Source organism: Physeter macrocephalus, chromosome 20, assembly GCF_002837175.3.
Source record: "Physeter macrocephalus isolate SW-GA chromosome 20, ASM283717v5, whole genome shotgun sequence".
NCBI lineage: Eukaryota > Metazoa > Chordata > Mammalia > Artiodactyla > Physeteridae > Physeter > Physeter macrocephalus.
Window position 1 is genome coordinate 7,841,491 of NC_041233.1, and position 20,683 is coordinate 7,862,173.

The 20,683-nt window shown below is 39.1% G+C and overlaps 1 protein-coding gene across 1 annotated transcript in view; it reads left to right on the forward strand.

Moving 5' to 3' along the window:
• RYR2 (ryanodine receptor 2) overlaps positions 1-20,683 on the forward strand; it is a 564,826-nt gene that overhangs the window by 265,335 nt on the left and 278,808 nt on the right. Inside the window, exon 28 of the mRNA XM_055081210.1 lies at positions 15,597-15,805. Within this exon, the coding sequence (XP_054937185.1) occupies positions 15,597-15,805 (209 nt within the window). The remainder of the gene's footprint in view (positions 1-15,596; positions 15,806-20,683) is intronic.

Sequence of the window (20,683 nt, forward strand, 5' to 3'; positions counted from 1 at the left end):
GGCCTGTACAAAGAAATAAGCAGTGTATGCCAGAGAAAAATAATGATGATTATATTTAAAAACATCATCAATTATGGGCATAAACTGTGTCAGATCTGATATATTCACTTTTAGTGAGAACTGCATTCAGGAGGATACTGGTTAAGATGTTATTCTGATGACATACAGTGTTTTATATTATTTACAACCATAATAAAATTTCATTTTCTTATCACCTCTGTGAGGCAGTGTATTATTACCTTTTGGTTACTTACTGTCTTGTGACTTATATGAATTTCAAGAAGGAAAAAGAGGAGCTTATATTTACTAAATCCATCTTTGGATTTCATGTTACTTCCATATTTCAAATCATCCTCATTTTCATTTGATTTTAATACATAGTTATTGAACATCTCCCGTGCTTAGTTCTGGGGATTCAACAATGAATAAGACAGTTTTTCCCACAGGTAGCTTTCAGGATAGGCAGGGAAGGTAGACTAAATTGTCAATGCTTTTGTACAGTGTAAACATTAATGCCCAAGTGTCACAACAGAGAGGATTTTTAACTGAGCTTGGTGGTGTCAGAGAAATCTTCATAAAGGAGGTGTATTGGTTATCTACTGCTGTGTAACAAATACCCCCGTCCCTAAAGTTTAATGGCTTAAACCAACGAATGTTTGTTATCTGAAAGTTTCTGTGGTTAGGGATTTGAGTGGATTAGTTAGGTCGCTCTGAATCATGGCCTCTCTTGAGGTTGCTATCAAGTCGGCCAGGGCTGCTGTCACCTGAAGACTTCAGTGGGGCTGGAGGATTTGCTTCTAAGACAGTTCACTTGCATAGTTGTTGGTTAAAGGACTCAGTTTGTCTCTGGATATTGGCAAGAGACCTAAGTTCCTTGTCACGTAGACTTCCTCAGAGAGATGCTTCAGTGCCTTCACATGGCAGCTGGCTTCCCCCAGAGTTAGTAATCTAAGAGATAGTGCGAGGAGGAAGCCTCAATGCCTGTTACAATTACTTCTGCCATATTCTGTTTGTTGGAAGTGAGTCACTAAATGCATTGCACCCTTAAGCCCACACTTTTTGAAGGAAGTGTGACAAAATATTTGGAGACATGTTTTAAAACCATCAAAGCTAGGGTGAAATTTAGAGGAATGAGTAGGAATCAGTGAGGTTCATGTGTTCCAGACAGAGAGGATGGTTTGTGTAGAGGCTTGGAGTGACAAGGGAGGGTTGCACGTGGGAATCAGATAGCTTTACATGGCCGAATATAGAGTGAAGTTTGAGAAGCAGGAGGAGATGAAGGAGAGAAGACAGAGACTGAAACGAGGGTTTTCTGTTTAAAAGAATTACTCCAGTGGCTCTTTGGAGAATGGGCTGAAGGTGAACAAAATTAGAGGTGAGGACAGCACCTTGGTGGCTATAAAAGAAGTATAGATGAGGAGTGTTGAAGGCCTGATCTTAGCCAATACTGTGAATAGAGAGAATTCACAGAATTCGCAGGACAGAATTGTTTGGCATTTAGAAATAGAATCAGTGGAAGGATGAAGGAGTGTCTCGGATGGCTTCTGGGTTAGTAGCTGGTGAGTACCTTCACATTCACTGGGAGCACAGGAATTGGAGCAGATAGAGATGGGAAACTGGGGAGATTCTGAGTTTGATTTTAAATATGTTGAGTTTGAGATGCATGTGAGACAACTAGACAGAGCAACCAAGGCTCAATACATAGGTATATATGTGTACACACACACACACACACACACACACACACACACACACACACACACGCATATATGAAGCTGAGACTATTGCTAGAGAGAAAAAGAGGGTTAAAATTTTCATTTTTTTAAATAGAAGAAATTTGGACATTTTTAAATGCTAAGGAAAAGAATCAGAGGAAAGGAGAGGAACTTGATGAAGTATGATCTGAGGATGGTTGGGGGTCGGGGAATGAAATTTACAACATGCGGAAAGGGTTTGGCCTTGTATAAAAGGGAGACCTAACATTTTTGTCTAATAAGTCCGGTATCTGGCCTTCCTCAGGGACAATTTCTATTGACTTTTTCCCCTTGTATATAAGATGTACTTTCTTGTCTCTTTGCATGTCTCACTATTTTTGTTGAAAACTGGGCATTTTAAATAGTATAATATGGCAACTCTGGATTCTCCCTTCAGGGTTTGTTATTATGCTTGTTGTAATTGTCGTTACTTATTTGTGTAATGAATTTTCTTAACTAGTTCGGTAGAGTATGTTTTATTTGTCACGTGTGGCTGCTGAAATCTCTATTTCATCAGCTTAGTGGTCAGCTTGTGAGTAGACAGAGACTTCCATAAATGGGACCTGTAAATCTCCCAGCTTTTGTCAAGGGAGGGACTCTGTGTGCATGTTGGGAGATGCCTTGGACACACAGCCAGCCAGTCCCCACCTTAGCCTTCACTTATGGCTTTTGCAGAACCTCAGGGTCTTCCAGACGTGAGAACTTAGCAACTTCTCAGGTCTTTTCCTGAACCCAGAACCCTGGGCGTGAGCATGGCTTACTAGATCACCAGGATTATGTTGAAACTTTTCACAGCCTATTGTGGATATCTCATTCCCCAGCTTTTCTTTTCAAATATTTTGGACAGCTTGTTGTTTGCCTCAGCTGTCATTGCCACCTCAAGCAGCTGCAGTGTTAAAAAATGGCCTCTGATTTTCAACAAATGACCCTGGGGAAAAGATTGTTTGCATTGAGCAAACTCTAAATCAGGTCAAATAGAGGTAAGTATTGCCCGTGGAATTTTCCAAGGAACTACCAGAAAGGTGAAATAATGACAGTTATCCGTGAATAGGGCTTTGAGGAGCTCCACTCTGCTCCGTCCCCTCCAGAGGCTTCTAGCTTGCTGATTTTCACTTTAATTGAAGGCCTATTGGTTTTCATTGTACTGTGCGTCTAGGAAGAAAGGAATAGCACTGAGTCAAGTTAAAGCACCACTAGGCTTGCTGTCCTTACAAATATTGAGTCATTTTTTATTGAATAAACACTCCCCAGATTGCTGCCAGCCTTTAATTAATTTTTAGAGCTCTGAAAAAGTTGATTTTGACCATTTTTTCCATTGTTCTCGTTGCTTTTACAGAGAAGAGAAGTTTTGGAGGTCCATACTCTGTTATTCCTTCTGATGTCACTCAGCAATAAAGATTAGAGAGAGATGTTTGTGCGATGGGACAGAGAGCAGGTTTCAGAGAGAGAAAAAGCAGAGAAACGTTAATGGTCCAATTGAGGTTGGCGACTTTGAGTTAGTAATGGTGCCAGTCTGTTGTGTGCATGTGTTTTCCAGCAAGCTCAGCAGAGCAAGTATAGCTGGGGAGAATGAGATAGTAAAATTAGACAAAGATTGGGGTTAACAGAGCAAGTGAGGAGAAGAGTAATAGGGAAGGAAGGTACTGAAAGCTGTATAGATAAGGAAGGGACGCCACAGAGGAAATTAATGAGTTTGAAGAGTGAATGTGTTTGAATAAGAAAACGAGAAAACTGGGAGGAAAAATGGTGATCAGAGGATGGCATGGTTTCTGCATTTTAAGAATTTAAAGGTAGAACCATTGATAGCTGATTGACAGGGTTCAATCTTACTGAAGTTATGTGATTAACGAACGGAGAGGCTCATGTAAAATATTCCACAATGGAGGCTGAGATCCTGTATTTTATCTTTCTTTTTTGGGGCTGTGCTGCGTGGCTTGTGGGACCTTAGTTCCCAGACCAGGGATTGAACCTGGGGCCATGGCAATGAAAGCACCAAGTCGTAACCACTGGACTGCCAGGGAATTCCCTGAGATCCTGTTTTTCGTTCACCAGCGTGTCCTGGAATCCAAGAGCCCGCCTACCTCTTAGTAGGGATTAAACTGATGTATATGGAAAATACGTGAGAAAGATTCATTTTCCAATTGGAGGAATCAGTAAGGGGAAAAAATGGCATCTGAGTTAGCTGTTGAAGAGATGAAAATAGCAACAAGAAGAGGTTGGTGGGAGAAAGGACATTCCTGACAGAGGGAAAGTATATCTGATGTCATTAAGTTTAGAAAGAGTTGAGGGGAAATTGATTGTCTAGTTAGGCTAAATTATAGGGTGTAGGGCTTCCCTGGTGGCGCAGTGGTTGAGAATCTGCCTGCTAATGTAGGGGACACGGGTTCGAGCCCTGGTCTGGGAGGATCCCACATGCTGCGGAGCAACTAGGCCCGTGAGCCACAACTACTGAGCCTGCGCGTCTGGAGCCTGTGCTCCGCAACAAGAGAGGCCGCGATAGTGAGAGGCCCGCTTGCCACAACTAGAGAAAGCCCTCGCACATAAACGAAGACCCAACACAGCAAAAATAAAAAAATAAATTAATAAACTCCTACCCCCAACATCTTAAAAAAATTACAGGGTATAAGTGAGGACAGAACAGTAATAAACGGAGGTAGAAGGATTAGGCTAAAATATGGAATGTTTTGAAAACCCAGTTGAGAAACACGGTAAAGTTGTACAAGGAGTTCTAGCGCCAGGAAGTTTTAAAGCAAAAGCTTGATTTGTGATCAAAGTTTAGAACAACAAAATAACTATGACAGCAGTGGGAAGGAACAGATTGGAGAGGGAGAGTGCTTGGACAGAGAGACCAGTTGGGAGGCTTTGGGAATATTGTGATCTTCAGGACAAGGATGGTGAAAAATGGAAATTAATAGATGTGAGATTTTATGGAATAAAGCAAAATGGTGATCACTAAGATAAGGTTTAAAACATTAATTTGCAATTGACTGAACTGCTTTTGCTGACATTAAAAAAGTTAAGGGCATAAAATTTTTGATAAAACTGAATCTAACCTTATGTAATTGGTCAGGGCTATCATTTATTTTCTGTTAGTCAGCAGAATGATGATTTGTGTATTCCAGAGTTAATATGAACTCAATGTTTGAATTATACTATTTTTGGAGAATTGTTGTAAATAATATTTTTAAACATTTGAAAAAGTCATTTATTTTTGTTCATTACAAAGTTTTATTGAGATTTGAATTGCTTACTTAGAAATTATACCAGGTTAAAAAGATAACTGGTTAATATCAATGATTTTTTAAGATTATTATACAGATACACCTAAAGGATTCAAGATACGTATACAATTTTCAAGAGACTAGCCTGCCTTCATAGCTTATTATAAAAAACTTGTAATTTTAATAGATGCTTAGATCTTGACTGCCCTCTAGTGGTAATTGTCTTTTAGATGTATGGTTTGGAATGCAGCGTGTATAGATATTTTACATCCTATTTGAATGGTCATTGGTGTTTGCCCTCTCAGTGCTAGGATCTGTGAGGTACTAGGAACACAGTATATTGTCAGACCTTGCCCTTAAAGTGGTTTGTGAAAGGCATAAATCCCGAATTTCTTCTTTGAGTAGCTTTGATAAGTGTGATAGAAATATATCTGCTAACTGTTCGTTTTTTTAAAATGTCAATTAGTGTTATATTCATTATAACAATTTAAAAATCATTTATGTAACATACTTACATGAGCTAGAATTGTATGAGTGTAGAGTGTTTAAAATCAAGCAAAGGGGGACTTCCCTGGTGGTGCAGTGGTTAAGAATCCACCTGCCAGTGCAGGGGACACAGGTTTGATTCCTGGTCCGGGAAGATCCCGCATGCCACGGAACAACGAAGCCTGTGAGCCACAACTCCTGAGCCCGAGTGCCACAACTACTGAAGCCCACGTGCCTAGAGCCCGTGCTCTGCAACAAGAGAAGCCACGGCAATGAGAAGCCCGCAACGAACAGTAGGCCCCTCTCGAGGCAGCTAGAGAAAGTTTGCGTGCAGTAGTGAAGACCCAGTGCAACCAGAAATAAGTAAATGAATAAAAATTAAAAATTAAATTAAACAAAATTTTTTAAAAAATCAAGCAAAGGATGAGAATCGCATGTTTGCGGGGGAGAGTTCTAGACCTTTGACAGTGGTGCTGCTGATTAGCTGTTTGCCTGGGCTCCTGTGTCCAGGGAGCAGGAGACTCTTTGTTCCTAGACTCAATTCAGCAGGTATTTATAGGGCACCTACTTTGTGTTCAACCACTTGATGCTACAGGGTATGCAACAAAAATTAGTTTCAGATTGCCTGCGTGATCTGTTTTTAAACGTCTGTGGATCCAGATTTCCATTTAGTTATTAGTATTTTATCCAGAAACAGAATGCTGAACTGTTGCTTCTTTAAACTGTGGTTGCAAGCTACCCTAAACTAATGTAAGAAATATAGAATATAAACTATGAGCCACATGGACATTTGGAGGAAGATCCATGGAGCTTACAAGTCCCTGGCATGATGATATCTATGAATAGCATGTTAATTTCAAGTTCAGTTGAATGCCATCAATGAGTGTAAGAATAGTGTAGCAGTTATGACCCAGCAATTCCACCCCTGGGTGTATATCTGAAAGAAACAAAAACACTAATTTGAAAAGACACAAGTACCCTAATGTGCATAAAGGCATTATTTACAATAGCCAAGATATGGAAGCAACCTAAGTGTCCATCAACAAATGAATGGATATAGAAGATGTGTATATATACACAATGGAGAACTACTCAGCCATAATAAAGAAGGAAATTTTGTTATTTGCACAAACATGGATGGACTTGTAGAGGGTATTATGCTAAGTGAAGTAAGTCAGACAGAGAAAGACAAATACTGTATGATATCACTAATATGTGGAATCTAAAAATAAAGCAAACTAGTGAATATAACAAATAAAAAAGAAACAGACTCATAGATACAGAGAACAAATGAGAGGTTAACAGTGTGGGGAGAAGGAAGGGGGAGAGGTAATATACGGATAGGGAATTAAGAGGTACAAACTATTATGTATAAAATAAGCTACAAGGATATATTGTATAACACAAGGAATATAGCCAATATTCTATAATGACTAAAACTGAAGTATAACCTTTAAAAATTGTGAATCACTATATTGTACACATATAACATATAATATTTTACATCAACTACACTTCGATTAAAACAGTAGAATAGTGCAACAGCTTAAGGTCAGGGAGAAAATGCCAGGACGAAGAAATTCTTCATCATTACCTCATATTGACCCAAATTTTCTATATACTACCCCTGTTTTTATTACCTCTATTCGGAGAAAAGATTAGTGGTGAATATTAATACCAAGAAAAATCTGTAGCGAGCTTTTTTTTTAAACATCTTTATTGGAGTATAATTGCTCTACATTGTTGCATTACTTGCTGATGTATAACAAAGTGAATCAGCTATACGTATACATATATCCCCATATCTCCTCCCTCTTGCGTCTCCCTCCTACCCTCCCTACCCCACCCCTCTAGGTGGTCAACAAAGCACGAAGCTAATCTCCCTGTGCTGTGCGGCTGCTTCCCACTAGCTATCTGTTTTACATTTGGTGGTGTATATATGTCAGTGCCACTCTCCCACTTTGTCCCAGCTTACACTTCCCACTCCCCATGTCCTCATGTCCATTCTCTACATCTGCGTCTTTATTCTCTCCTGCCCCTAGGTTTTACAGAACCATATATATATTTTTAGAGTCCATATATATGTGTTAGCATACGGTATTTGTTTTTCTCTTTCTGATTGACTTCACTCTGTATGACAGTCTCTCGGTCCATCCACCTCACTACAAACAACTCAATTTTGTTTCTTTTTATGACTGAGTAATATTCCATTGTATATATGTGCCACATCTTCTATATCCATTCGTCTGTTGATGGACACTTAGGTTGCTTCCATGTCCTGGCTATTGTAAATAGTGCTGCAATGAACATTGTGGTACATGACTCTTTTTGAATTATGGTTTTCTCAGGGTATATGCCCAGTAGTGGGATTTCTGGGTCATATGGTAGTTCTATTTTCAGTTCTTTAAGGAACCTCCATACTGTTCTCCGCAGTGGCTGTATCAATTTACATTCCCACCCACAGTGCAGAGGGTTCCCTTTTCTCCACACCCTCTCCAGCATTTAGTGTTTGTAGATTTTCTGATGATGGCCATTCTGACTGGTGTGAGGTGATACCTCATTGTGGTTTTGACTTGACCACTGTCCTTTTTGTTCTCCCTCCATCCCTGTGCAGACTGTTACCATGGCACCAGTGAGCCTTTGTGGTGTATTGGCTGCCATGGCTCACTCTCTCATGTAGGTACTATGACCCTATTTATCTTTGCATCCCTTGGGCCCAGAACATCTGGCACATAGGAGATCCACAGATGTTAGTGGAATAAAGGGAATTTGCTAATTATTTTTCTTATTCACTGGTCACCTTTCTTTTTCCTATCTTTACCTTATCTTTCACCTCTCTAACGCCCTTTATTGTCTTTGAAAGTGATTGAGTTCCATGGACAAGATGCCGTACAGTCTGGAAGGGAGCATTCATTTATTTCCTGAGGGGTAGTTAAAGCTCTAATCACCCAGAAGACATTTAGCAGCACCACTTATTGAAGAGGCTGTCTTTTCTCCATTGTATATTCTTGCCTCCTTTATCAAAGATGATGTGACCATATGGTCACGTGTAGGTTTATCTCTGGGCTTTCTATCCTGTTCCATTGATCTATATTTGTGTTTTTGTGCCAGTACCACACTGTCTTGATTACTGTAGCTTTGTAGTGTAGTCTGAAGTCCAGGAGCCTGATTCCTTCAGTTGTTTTTCTTTCTCAAGATTGCTTTGGCTATTTGGGGTCTTTTGTGTTTCCATACATATTGTGAAATTTGTTGTTCTAGTTCTGTGAAAAATGCCATTGGTAGTTTAATAGGAATTGCATTGCATCTGTAGATTGCTTTGGGTAGTATAGTCATTTTCACAATGTTGATTCTTCCAATCCAAGAACATGGTATATCTCTCCATCTGTTTGTATCGTCTTTAATTTCTTTCATCAGTGTCTTATAGTTTTCTGCCTACAGGTCTTTTGTCTCCTTAGGTAGGTTTATTCCTAGGTATTTTATTCTTTGTGTTGCAGTGGTAAATGGGAGTGTTTTCTTAATTTCACTTTCAGATTTTTCATCGTTAGTGTATAGGAATGCAAGAGATTTCTGTGCATTAATTTTGTATGCTGCTCCTTTACCAGATTCATTGATTAGCTCTAGTAGTTTTCTGGTAGCATCTTTAGGATTCTCTATGTATAGTATCATGTCATCTGCAAACAGTGACAGCTTTACTACTTCTTTTCCAATTTGGATTCCTTTTATTTCTTTTACTTCTCTGGTTGATGTGGCTGAAACTTCTGATTGCTGTGGCTTTTGTTCACTATTATTGTTGAATAATAGTGGTGAGAGTGGGCAACCTTCTCTTGTTCCTGATCTTAGTGGAAATGATTTCACTTTTTCACCATTGAGAATGATGTTGGCTGTGGGTTTGTCATATATGGCCTTTATTATGTTGAGGGAAGTTCCCTCTGTGTCTGCTTTCTGGAGGGTTTTTACCATAAATGGGTGTTGAATTTTGTCAAATGCTTTTTGTGCATCTATGGAGATGATCATATGGGTTTTTTCCTTTAGTTTGTTAATAGGGTTTATCACACTGTTTGATTTCCATGTATTGAAGAATCCTTGCGCTCTTGCGATAAACCCCGCTTGATCATGGTGTATGATCCTTTTAATGTGCTGTTGGATTCTGTTTGCTAGTATTTTGTTGAGGATTTTTGTATGTACATCAGTGTTATTGGCCTGTAGTTTTGTTTTTTGTGACATCTTTGTCTGGTTTTGGTATCAGGGTGATGGTTGCCTCGTGGAATGATTTTGGGAGTGTTCCTCCCTCTGCTATGTTTTGGAAGAGTTTGAGAAGGATAGGTGTTAGCTCTTCTCTAAATGTTAGATAGAATTCTCCTGTGAATCCATCTGGTCCTGGGCTTTTGTTTGTTGGAAGATTTTTAGTCACAGTTTCAATTTCAGTGCTTGTGATTGGTCTGTTTATATTTTCTATTTCTTCCTGGTTCACTCTCAGAAGGCTGTGCTTTTCTAAGAATTTGTCCGTTTCTTCCAGGTTTTCCATTTTATTGGCATAGAGTTGCTTGTAGTAATCTCTCATGATCCTTTGTATTTCTGCAGTGTCAGTTATTACTTGTCCTTTTTGATTTCTAATTCTGTTGATTTGAGTCGTCTCCCTTTTTTTCTTGATGAGTCTGCCTAATGGTTTATCAATTTTGTTTATCTTCTCAAACAACCAGCCTTTAGTTCTATTGATCTTTGCTGTTGTTTCTTTCATTTCATTTTCATTTATTTCTGATCTATCGTCATGATTTCTTTCCTTCTCCTAACTTTGGGGCGTTTTTTTTTTTGTCCTTCTTTCTCTTATTGCTTTAAGTGTAAGTTTAGGTTGTTTATTTGAGGTTTTTCTTGTTTCTTGAGGTAGGATTGTACTGCTATAAACTTCCGTCTTGGAACTGCTTTTGCTGCATCCCATAGGTTTTGGGTCATTGTGTTTTCATTGTCATTTGTTTCTAGGTATTTTTTGATTTCCTCTTTGATTTCTTCAGTGATCTCTTGGTTATTGTTGGGTGCATAAATATTTACAATTGTTATATCTTCTTGGATTGATCCCTTGATTATTATGTAGTGTCCTTCTTTGTCTCTTTTAATATTCTTTATTTTAAAATCTGTTTTGTCTGATAATGAGAATTGCTACTCCAGCTTTCTTTTGATTTCCAGTTGCATGGAATATCTTTTTCCATCCCCTCACTTTCAGTTTGTATGTGTCCCTAGGTTTGAAGTGGTTCTCTTGTAGACACCAAATATATGGGTCTTGTTTTTGTATCCATTCAGCCAGTCTATGTCTTTTGGTCGGAGCATTTAATCCATTTACATTTAAGGTAATTATGGATATGTGTGTTCCTGTTACCATTTTCTTTATTGTTTTGGGTTTGTTATTGTAGGTCTTTTCCTTCTCTTGTGTAGCCTGCCTAGAGAAGTTCCTTTAGCATTTGTTGTATAGCTGGTTTGGTGGTGCTGAATTCTCTTAGCTTTTCTTGTCTGTAAAGGTTTTAATTTCTCTGTTGAATCTGAATGAGGTCATTGCTGGGTAGAGTAATCTTGGTTGTAGGTTTTTCCCTTTCATCACTTTAAATATGTCTTGCACTCTCTTCTGGCTTGCAGAGTTTCTGCTGAAAGACCAGCTGTTAACCTTATGGGGATTCCCTTGTATGTTATTTGTTGCTTTTCCCTTGATGCTTTTAATATTTTTTCTTTGTATTTAATTTTTGATAGTTTGATTAATTTGTGTCTTGGCGTGGTTCTTCTTGGATTTATCCCACATGGGACTCTTTATGCTTCCTGGACTTGATTGACTATTTCCTTTCCCATATTAGGGAAGTTTTCAACTATTATCTCTTCAAATATTTTCTCAGTCCCTTTCTTTTTCTCTTCTTCTTCTGGGACCCCTATAATTTGAATGTTGGTGTGTTTAATGTTGTCCCAGAGGTCTCTGAGACTGTCCTCAATTCTTTTCATTCTTTGTTCTTTATTGTGTTCTGCAGTAGTTATTTCCAGTATTTTATCTTCCAGGTCACTTAATATGTTCTTCTGACTTAGTTATTCTGCTATTGATTTCTTCTAGAGAATTTTTTTTAACATCTTTATTGGAGTATAATTGCTTTACAATGGTGTGTTAGTTTCTGCTTTATAACAAAGTGAATCAGTTATACATATACGTATGTTCCCATATCTCTTCCCTCTTGCGTCTCCCTCCCTCCCCCCCCCCCTATCCCATCCCTCTAGGTGGTCACAGAGCACCGAGCAGTTCTCCCTGTGCTATGCAGCTGCTTCCCACTAGCTATCTATTTTACATTTGGTAGGGTATATATGTCCATGCCACTCTCTCACTTTGTCACAGCTTACCCTTCCCCCTCCCCATATCCTCAAGTCCGTTCTCTACTAGGTCTGTGTCTTTATTCCCATCTTACCCTAGAGAATTTTTAATTTCATTTTTATGTTGTTCATCACTGTTTTTGTGCTCCTTAGTTCTTCTTGGTCCTTGTTAAATGTTTGTTGTATTTTCTCCATTCTTTTTCCAAGATTTTGGATCTTTTTTACTTTCATTACTCTGAATTTTTTTTCAGGTAGACTGCCTATTTCGTCTTCATTTGTTTGGTCTGGTGGCTTTTTACCTTGCTCCTTCATCTGCTGCGTTTTTCTCTGTCTTTTCATTTTGCTTAACTTACTGTGTTTGAGGTCTCCTTTTCACAGGCTGCAGGTTCATAGTTCCCGTTGTTTTTGGTGTCTGCCCCCAGTGAGTGAAGTTGGTTCAGTGTCTTGTGTAGGCTTCCTGGTTGAGGGGACTGGTGCCTGAGTTCTGAGGGCTGGGGCTGGATCTTGTCTTTCTAGTGGGCAAGGTCGTGTCTGGTGGTGTGTTTTGGGGTGTCTGTGAACTTAGTATGATTTTAGGCAGCCTCTCTGTTAATGGGTGGGCTTGTGTTCCTGTCTTGCTGTTGTTTGGCATGGGGCATCCAGCAGTGGTGCTTGCTGGCCGTTGGATGGAGCTGGATCGTCGCGTTGAGCCAGAGATCTCTGGAGGATCTCTCGCTGATTGATATTACATGAAACCAGGAGGTCTCTGGTGGTCCAGTGTCCTGAACTCGGCTCTCCCACCTCAGAGGCTCAGGCCTGACATCCAGCCAGAGCACCAAGACCCTGTCAGCCACATGGCTCAGAAGTAAAGGGAGAAAAATAAGAAAGAAAGAAAAAATAAAATAAAGTTATTAAAATAAAATTTTAAAAATATTATTAAAATAAAACAAGTAATAATAAAAATAAGAGAGCAACTAAACCAATACCAATTTATGTTTGAAACACTCAGTATCTGAGTCACATTTATGCAAACAATTGCTTGTAGGAATGCTTAAAGAAAATGTAATTTAGGAGATAACTTATACTTCACTCCAACTCGCAACAGTTTCATGTTATCTCTCCAGTGGCAACATTTTCTCTTGGGAAAATGACTCTCTTGGTAACTTTGTGTCTTTTCTAATTTATGGCATTTTTCCACTGTGGAAAATCAGAACTCTTACTATTTTTATACCTTTAGATTGTTCTTTTCTAAAAACATGCTGCTTAGAAATTAACCCTTTGGCTTTAAGTAGAACTTCCAAATCTGGACAGGTGCCTGGAGGAGTTGCTCTCTCCTCTGTCATCACTTTATCTTCCTGCTGCAATTGACTGATCAGATTATCAATTTGATTTCCTGGTCACATAGAAAACCACAGATTAGTGAGGACAGGTAGAACTTGAGGCTGTTTTCAAAACAAACTTGAGCTCCAGTGATTCTTTTCTTGTCGAGTCCTGCCTGCCATGCGGGCTTTGGCCAGGACACCCTGATGAGAGTGGACCAGCTGCCCTGGGCGAGACTCCAGGCTCTGTAGTGAGCTTTTAAAGAAATTAAATAGTGGTTATATTTTTATACCACATTTTCCAATGTATTTGATTTAAGCTAATATTAACATTTATTTGCATTTCTTGAGCACACTGTGCATTTCGTGGAGTCCGATGTCCTGGAAACATGAAACAGGAAAAACGACATGTGAGTTTTTCAGCAGTTTAGTTTTCTAAAAAACTGAGTGTTTCATACTCAGGAAATTGGGATTGAATTTGTTAGTGCATACTAGAATATAAGTATGATTGTATTTGCACATGTCGACATCATTAAAAATAAGGATAATATGTGAGAGCGTTTTATTTTCCTGAAAAGGAATCTCCCAATGTTTGTGTAGTTCAAAGCTCGTTTTCTGTACCTCTTAGATTAGTTTAGGGAAGATTACAACCATGATTTAAAGAAGCGGTGGATTGGTGTGCTGTTTCTTGAGAAAATACTGACTCTGGAAATGTGGCTTTTCCTATTTTTTTTTTAGTATTATGGCATTTAGAACTATCTCCTTAATAGTTAATTTTTTTTTGTCCTCAAAAAAGTAGTGTACTATTCTACCTTTCAAAAATCATTCAGTTATTAAGAAACAGATGTGAGAATATTTTTACCCTTTACCATGGAGATGTTTCTCTCATTCAAGCCCCTTTCCACTCCCAACTTGAATGTATCGAAAGCAAACTTTCTCTCTTCAGAGAATTTTGTACATGGTGTCTGCTCCATAGAGTAGTATAAATGTCTCATTTTAAAACTGTATTAATGCATTCATTTTTTCAGTAAGGTGTTTGAATGTATTGCATGATATGAGTGTGTGACATTTGAGGCTGTCATTGCTGGACACAGGAGATTTGCTTGGAGCAGACTAAGTCGTTCAGTGTGAGCATGTGTGTGTATGTGGGGAAAGGTGGAAAAACAAAATGTTGCTTATTCAGAAATTTAACCCAGTTTTTGAAAGGTTTATCAGCAGATGTAGTTCATCTACATGCCCTATAATCACCATAAAGTCATCAAAAAGTAATAATTGATCATTTCATTAAATCAGCTCCTATTATGTGCTGGGACCGCTTAGTTCATTTTTCTTTTCTTCAATCTAATCTTAAATTGTTAAAGATGATCTGTGTGTTTATCAGCAACCTTTAGAGCTTATCGTGACTATTTTTATTTATTTGGCCACATCAGTAGTTTAGCTTTTAATAAATTTTTATTATTTATCAGGTCTTCCCTAACTCCTGAGAACAGGTGAGCACTAATATTTAACTGGTACCTACTAATTCTGTGTGAGCTCCTGAAGGTAGAGTGGAGAGAACACAGATTGTAGCGTTTGGCAGCTCCCGAATTCTGCCATTTGTTAGTTGTGTGACTTCAGTCAAGTCACTTAAATTTGCTTCTCTGTATCTAACCCCGAACTTCATGGAGCTGACCATATCCTTTGATATCAGTTCAGTGGACCCTTGTCCCCATGCGCTGTGATTTCCTAGGAGGTGACGTTCTCCAAGTCATCCTAGCTCCAGGTCCCCTAGTCTGAGGTTTTGTACCACTGGCACACTCCATCTCTGGTGCACCTCTCGTCCTACAGATATTTTATCCCCATCTCACCACACGGATCCTGATGTTGGACTTGACCCTTTTTATTTTTTCCTCAAGTCACTTAAACACAGCATTTGTGTGTATAGTACATTACAGTGAAGAGGTGGGGTAGCAGAAGACTTATGCCCCTAGCCATTCTTTCTGGGAAACTTAAAAATGGTTCCCATTCTCTGCTAATGTATAGCTCTCTCTTGTTGTTTTCTTTCTCTCCTCCTCACTTCCTGGGTGCTTCTTCTCTCTTCTCTCCTACCCATAAATGTCTATTTATTTCCTATGCAGAACAGTTTAAACCTCTTTTATTGTCTTCTTCCTATTCTTGCCCTCAAGTTCATCTCATCTTCCACTACCAAACCACCAAGTGGCTGTTAGGCTTTTTTCTACAGGAAAAAGAAATTTTTTTTTTTTTTTTTTTTTTTTTTTTTTTTTTAACATCATCTGCCCTACAGCATTAGTGAAGCTTAACAACCAGCATCTCCCAAGGAAGGCCATGTACTTTCCACTTCACCCAGCTGGTTCCATCTGATGCGAAAACACTTTGTAACATATGAACCAAGATAAGAGTAGAAGGTATCATTAGCATCATCCCTGTAGGTTATGTGGTATCTGCCCTCCTCTTTCAATTCCCCATATGCAGCGATCACCAGAATCCCTTTCCATTCACAGCTGCCAGAGCTGAAGTGTGCAGCGGCACAGGAGAAAGGTTCCGAATCTTCCGCGCTGAGAAGACTTATGCTGTGAAGGCAGGAAGGTGGTATTTTGAATTTGAGGCTGTCACTGCTGGAGACATGAGAGTTGGCTGGAGCAGGCCAGGCTGTCAACCCGATCAGGAGCTTGGGTCGGATGAACGTGCCTTTGCTTTCGATGGCTTTAAGGTGAGTGTGCTTTGCTGGGCACTGGACACTGGAGTTTGTAGGCTCCTGGTTTTGTAGGCTCCTGTGCACCAGGCATCCACACGCTGTGGGCTCCCATGCTGCCTGGCTTGATTTCCCCTGGTATTCCTTTTGGTGGTACAGTAATATGCGTACTTTCCTGAGCTCAACCTTGAGAAAATAGTGCCTAGGAAAACTTTTGTTCTTGTAGTCTCTAAACGTTTTCCCTCACCCTGTGAATAGTCAAGATTATTCAAAATTCAAGAAGTAAAATATTGATTCTCTATCATATCAAAAAGACGAATCATCCTTGTCTATCAAAAATGTTAAAAATCCATATGCTAATTTAAAATATATTCACTTTGACAAAGGGATTCCATAGAAGGAATTTATCCTCAAGCAATAATTAATGATAGGTATAAACATCTAATAGCCATAAGAATGCTGTTTGTTGTTTGCAATCACCAAGAGTTTTCATTTTCAACATTATTGGTAATTTTTATTTTTTAAGTTTGGTGGAAGCTGGTCAGCTGCTTTTTTTTTTTTTTTTTTTTTTTTTTTTTTTTTTAATTTGGCCAGGCCTCGTGGCTTGTGGGATCCTAGTTCCTGACCAGGGATTGAACTGGGCCCACAGCAGTGAAAGTGCAGAGTCCAAACCACTGGACTGCCAGGGAATTCCCCTCAATTGCTTCTTTTATTGTTTATTTATACATTATATAAGTGTTTAATGATAATTTTAGCTGCATAATATATTTTAAAATTAAAAATACAAAATATGGAGAGATTGGTTCAAGATGGTGAAGAAGGATGTGCGCTCACTCACTCTTGTGAGGGCACCGGAATCACAACTAACTGCTGAACGGTCATCGACAGGACGACAGTGGAACTCGCCAAAAAAGATACCTCACATCCAAAGACAAAGGAGAAGCCACAATGAGATGTTAGGAGGGGCGCAATCACAATAAAATCAAATCCCATAACTGGTGGGTGGGTGACTCACAAACTGGAGAACACTTATACCACAGAAGTCCACCCACTGGAGTGAAGGATCTGAGCCCCACATCAGGCTTCCCAACCTGGGGATCCAGAAACGGGAGGAAGAATTCCTAGAGAATAAGGCTTTGAAGGCTAGCAGCACTGGATTGCAAGACTTCAGCAGGACTGGGGGAAACAGAGACTCCACTCTTGGAGGGCACACACAAAGTAGTGTGCGTATGGGGACCCAGGGGAAGGAGGAGTGACCTCATAGGAGACTGAACGAGACCTACTTGCTAGTGTTGGAGGGTCTCCTGCAGAGATGGGGGGTGGCTGTGCCTCACTGTGAGGACAAGGACACTGGCGGCAGAAGTTCTGGGAAGTACTCCTTGGCATGAGCCCTCCCAGAGTCCGCCATTAGCCCCACCAAAGAGCTGGGAAGGCTCCAGTGTTGGGTTGTCTCAGGCCAAACAACCAACAGGGAGGGAACCCAGCCCCACCCATCAGCAGACAAGTGGGTTAAAGTTTTACTGAGCTCTGCCCACCAGAGCAACACCCAACTCTACCCCCCACCAGTCCCTCCCATCAGAAAACTTGTGCAAACATCTTAGATAGCCTCATTCACCAGAGGGCAGGCAGCAGAAGCAAGAAGAACTACAGTCCTGCAGCCTGTGGAACAAAAACCACATTCACAGAAAGATAGACAGGATGAAAAGGCAGTGGGCTATGTAGTAGATGAAGGACCAAGATAAAACCCCAGAAAAACAACTAAATGAAGTGGAGATAGGCAATCTTCCAGAAAAAGAATTCAGAATAATGATAGTGAAGATGATCCAGGACCTCGGAAAAAGAATGGAGGCAAAGATTGAGAAGATGCAAGAAATGTTTAACAAACACCTAGAAGAATTAGAGAACAAACAGAGATGAACAATACAATAACTGAAATGAAAAATACTCTAGAAGGGAACAATAGCAGAAAAACTGAGGCAGTGAACGGGTAAGTGACGTAGAAGACAGAATGGTGGAATTCACTGCCGTGGAACAGAATCAAGAAAAAAGAATGAAAAGAAATGAAGACAGCCTAAGAGACCTTTGGGACAACATTAAATTCAACAACATTTGCATTATAGGGGTCCCAGAAGGAGAAGAGACAGAGAAAGGACCTGAGAAAATATTTGAAGAGATTATAGTAAAAAAAACTTCCCTAAAATGGGAAAGGAAATAGCCACCCAAGTCCAGGAAGCACAGAGAGTCCCATACAGGATAAACCCAAGGAAAAACATGCCCAGACACATAGTAATCAAATTGACAAAAATTAAAGACAAAGAAAAATTATTGAAAGCAACAAGGGAAAAACGACAAATAACGTACAAGGGAACTCCCATAAGGTTAACAGCTGATTCCTCAGCAGAAACTCTACAAGCCAGAAGGGAATGGAATGATATATTTAAAGTGATGGAAGGGAAAAACTACAACCAAGATTACTCTACCTGGCAAGGATCTCATTCAGATTCGATGGAGAAATCAAAAGCTTTACAGACAAGCAAAAGCTAAGAGAATTCAGCACCACCAAACCAGCTCTACAACAAATGCTAAAGGAACTTCTCTAACTGGGAAACACAAGAGAAGAAAAGGACCTACAAAAACAAACCCATAACAATGAAGAAGATGGTAATAGGAACATACATATTGATAATTACCTTAAACATGAATGGATTAAATGCTCTAACCAAAAGACACAGGCTTGCTGAATGAATACAAAAACAGGACCCATATATATTCTGTCTACAGGAGACCCACTTCAGACCTAGGGGCACATACAGACTGAAAGGGAGGGTATGGAAAAAGATATTCCATGCAAATGGAACTCAAAAGAAAGTTGGAGTAGCAGTACTCATATCGGATAAAATAGACTTTAAGATAAAGAATGTTACAAGAGACAAGTAAGGACACTACATAATGATCAAGGGATCAATCCAAGAAGAAGATATAAAAATTATAAATATATATGCACCCAACACAGGAGCGCCTCAATACATAAGGCAACTGCTAGCAGCTCTAAAAGAGGAAGTTGACAGTCACACGATAATAGTGTGGGACTTTAACACCTCACTTACACCAGTGGACAGATCTTTCAAACAGAAAATTAATAAGGAAACACAAGCTTTAAATGACGCAATAGACCAAATAGATTTAAATGATATTTATAGGACATTCCATTCAAAAACAGCAGATTACACTTTCTTCTCAAGTGCACACAAAACATTCTCTAGGATAGATCACATCTTGGGTCACAAATGAAGCCTCAGTAAATTTAAGAAAATTGAAATCATATTAAGCGTCTTTTCCGACCACAACACTATGAGATTAGAAATGAATTACAGGGGAAAAAACGTAAAAAACACAAAATACATGGAGGCTAAATAATATGTTACTAATTATCCAAGAGATCACTGAAGCAATTAAAGAGGAAATAAAAAAATACCTAGAGACAAATTACAATGAAAACACAATGATCCGAAACCTATGGGATGCAGCAAAAGCAGTTCTAAGAGAGAAGTTTTCTAAAAAATTGCAGAGGAAGGAATACTCCCAAACTCATTCTATGAGGCCACCATCACCCAGATACCAAAACCAGACAAAGATACTACAGAAAAAGAAATTACAGACCAATATCACTGATGAATATAGATGCAAAAATCCTCAACAAAATACTAGCAAACAGAATCTCACAGCACACTAAAAGGGTCATACACCATGACCAAGTGGGATTTATTCCAGGGATGCAAGGATTCTTCAATATATGCAAATCAATTAATGTGATACACCATATTAACAAACTGAAGAATAAAACCAAATGATCATGTCAATAGATGCGGAAAAAGCTTTTGACAAAATTCAACACCCATTCATGATAAAAACTCTCCAGAAAGTGGGCATAGAGGGAACCTACCTCAACATAATAAAGGCCATATATGACAAACTCACAGCAAACATCATTCTCAATGGTGGAAAACTGAAAGCATTTCCACTAAGATCAGGAACAAGACGAAGATGTCCACTCTGGCCACTATTATTCAACATAGTTTTGGAAGTCCTAGCCATGGCAATCAGAGAAGAAAAAGAAATAAAAGGAATACAAATTGGAAAAGAAGAAGTAAAGCTGTCACTGTTTATAGATGACACGATACTATACATAGAGAATTCTAAAGATTCCACCAGAAAACTACTAAAGCTAGTCAATGAATTTGGTAAAGTTGCAGGATACAAAATTAATGCACAGAAATCTCTTGCATTCCTATACACTAATGATGAAAAATCTGAAAGAGAAATTAAGGAAACACTCCCATTTAGCACTGCAACAAAAAGAATAAAATACCTAGGAATAAACTTACCTAGGGAGACAAAAAGCTGTATGTGGAAAACTGTAAGACACTGATGAAAGAAATTAAAGGTGATACCAACAGATGGAGAGATATACCATGTTCTTGGATTGGAAGAATCAATATTGTGAAAATGACTATACTATCCAAAGCAATCTACAGATTCAGTGCAATCCCTGTCAAATTTCCAATGGCATTTCTTGCAGAACTAGAACAAAAAGTCTTAAAATTTGTATGGAGACACAAAAGACCCCAAATAGCCAAAGCAGTCTTGAGGGGAAAAAAGGGAGCTGGAGGAATCAGACTCCCTGACTTCAGACTGTACTACAAAGCTACAGTAATCAAGACAATATGGAGCTGGCACAAAAACAGAAATATAGATAAATGGAACAGGATAGAAAGCCCAGAGATAAACCCTTGCCCCTCTGTTCCAAAAACAGAAATATAGATAAATGGAACAGGATAGAAAGCCCAGAGATAAACCCTTGCACCTCTGGTCCACTAATCTATGACAAAGGAGGCA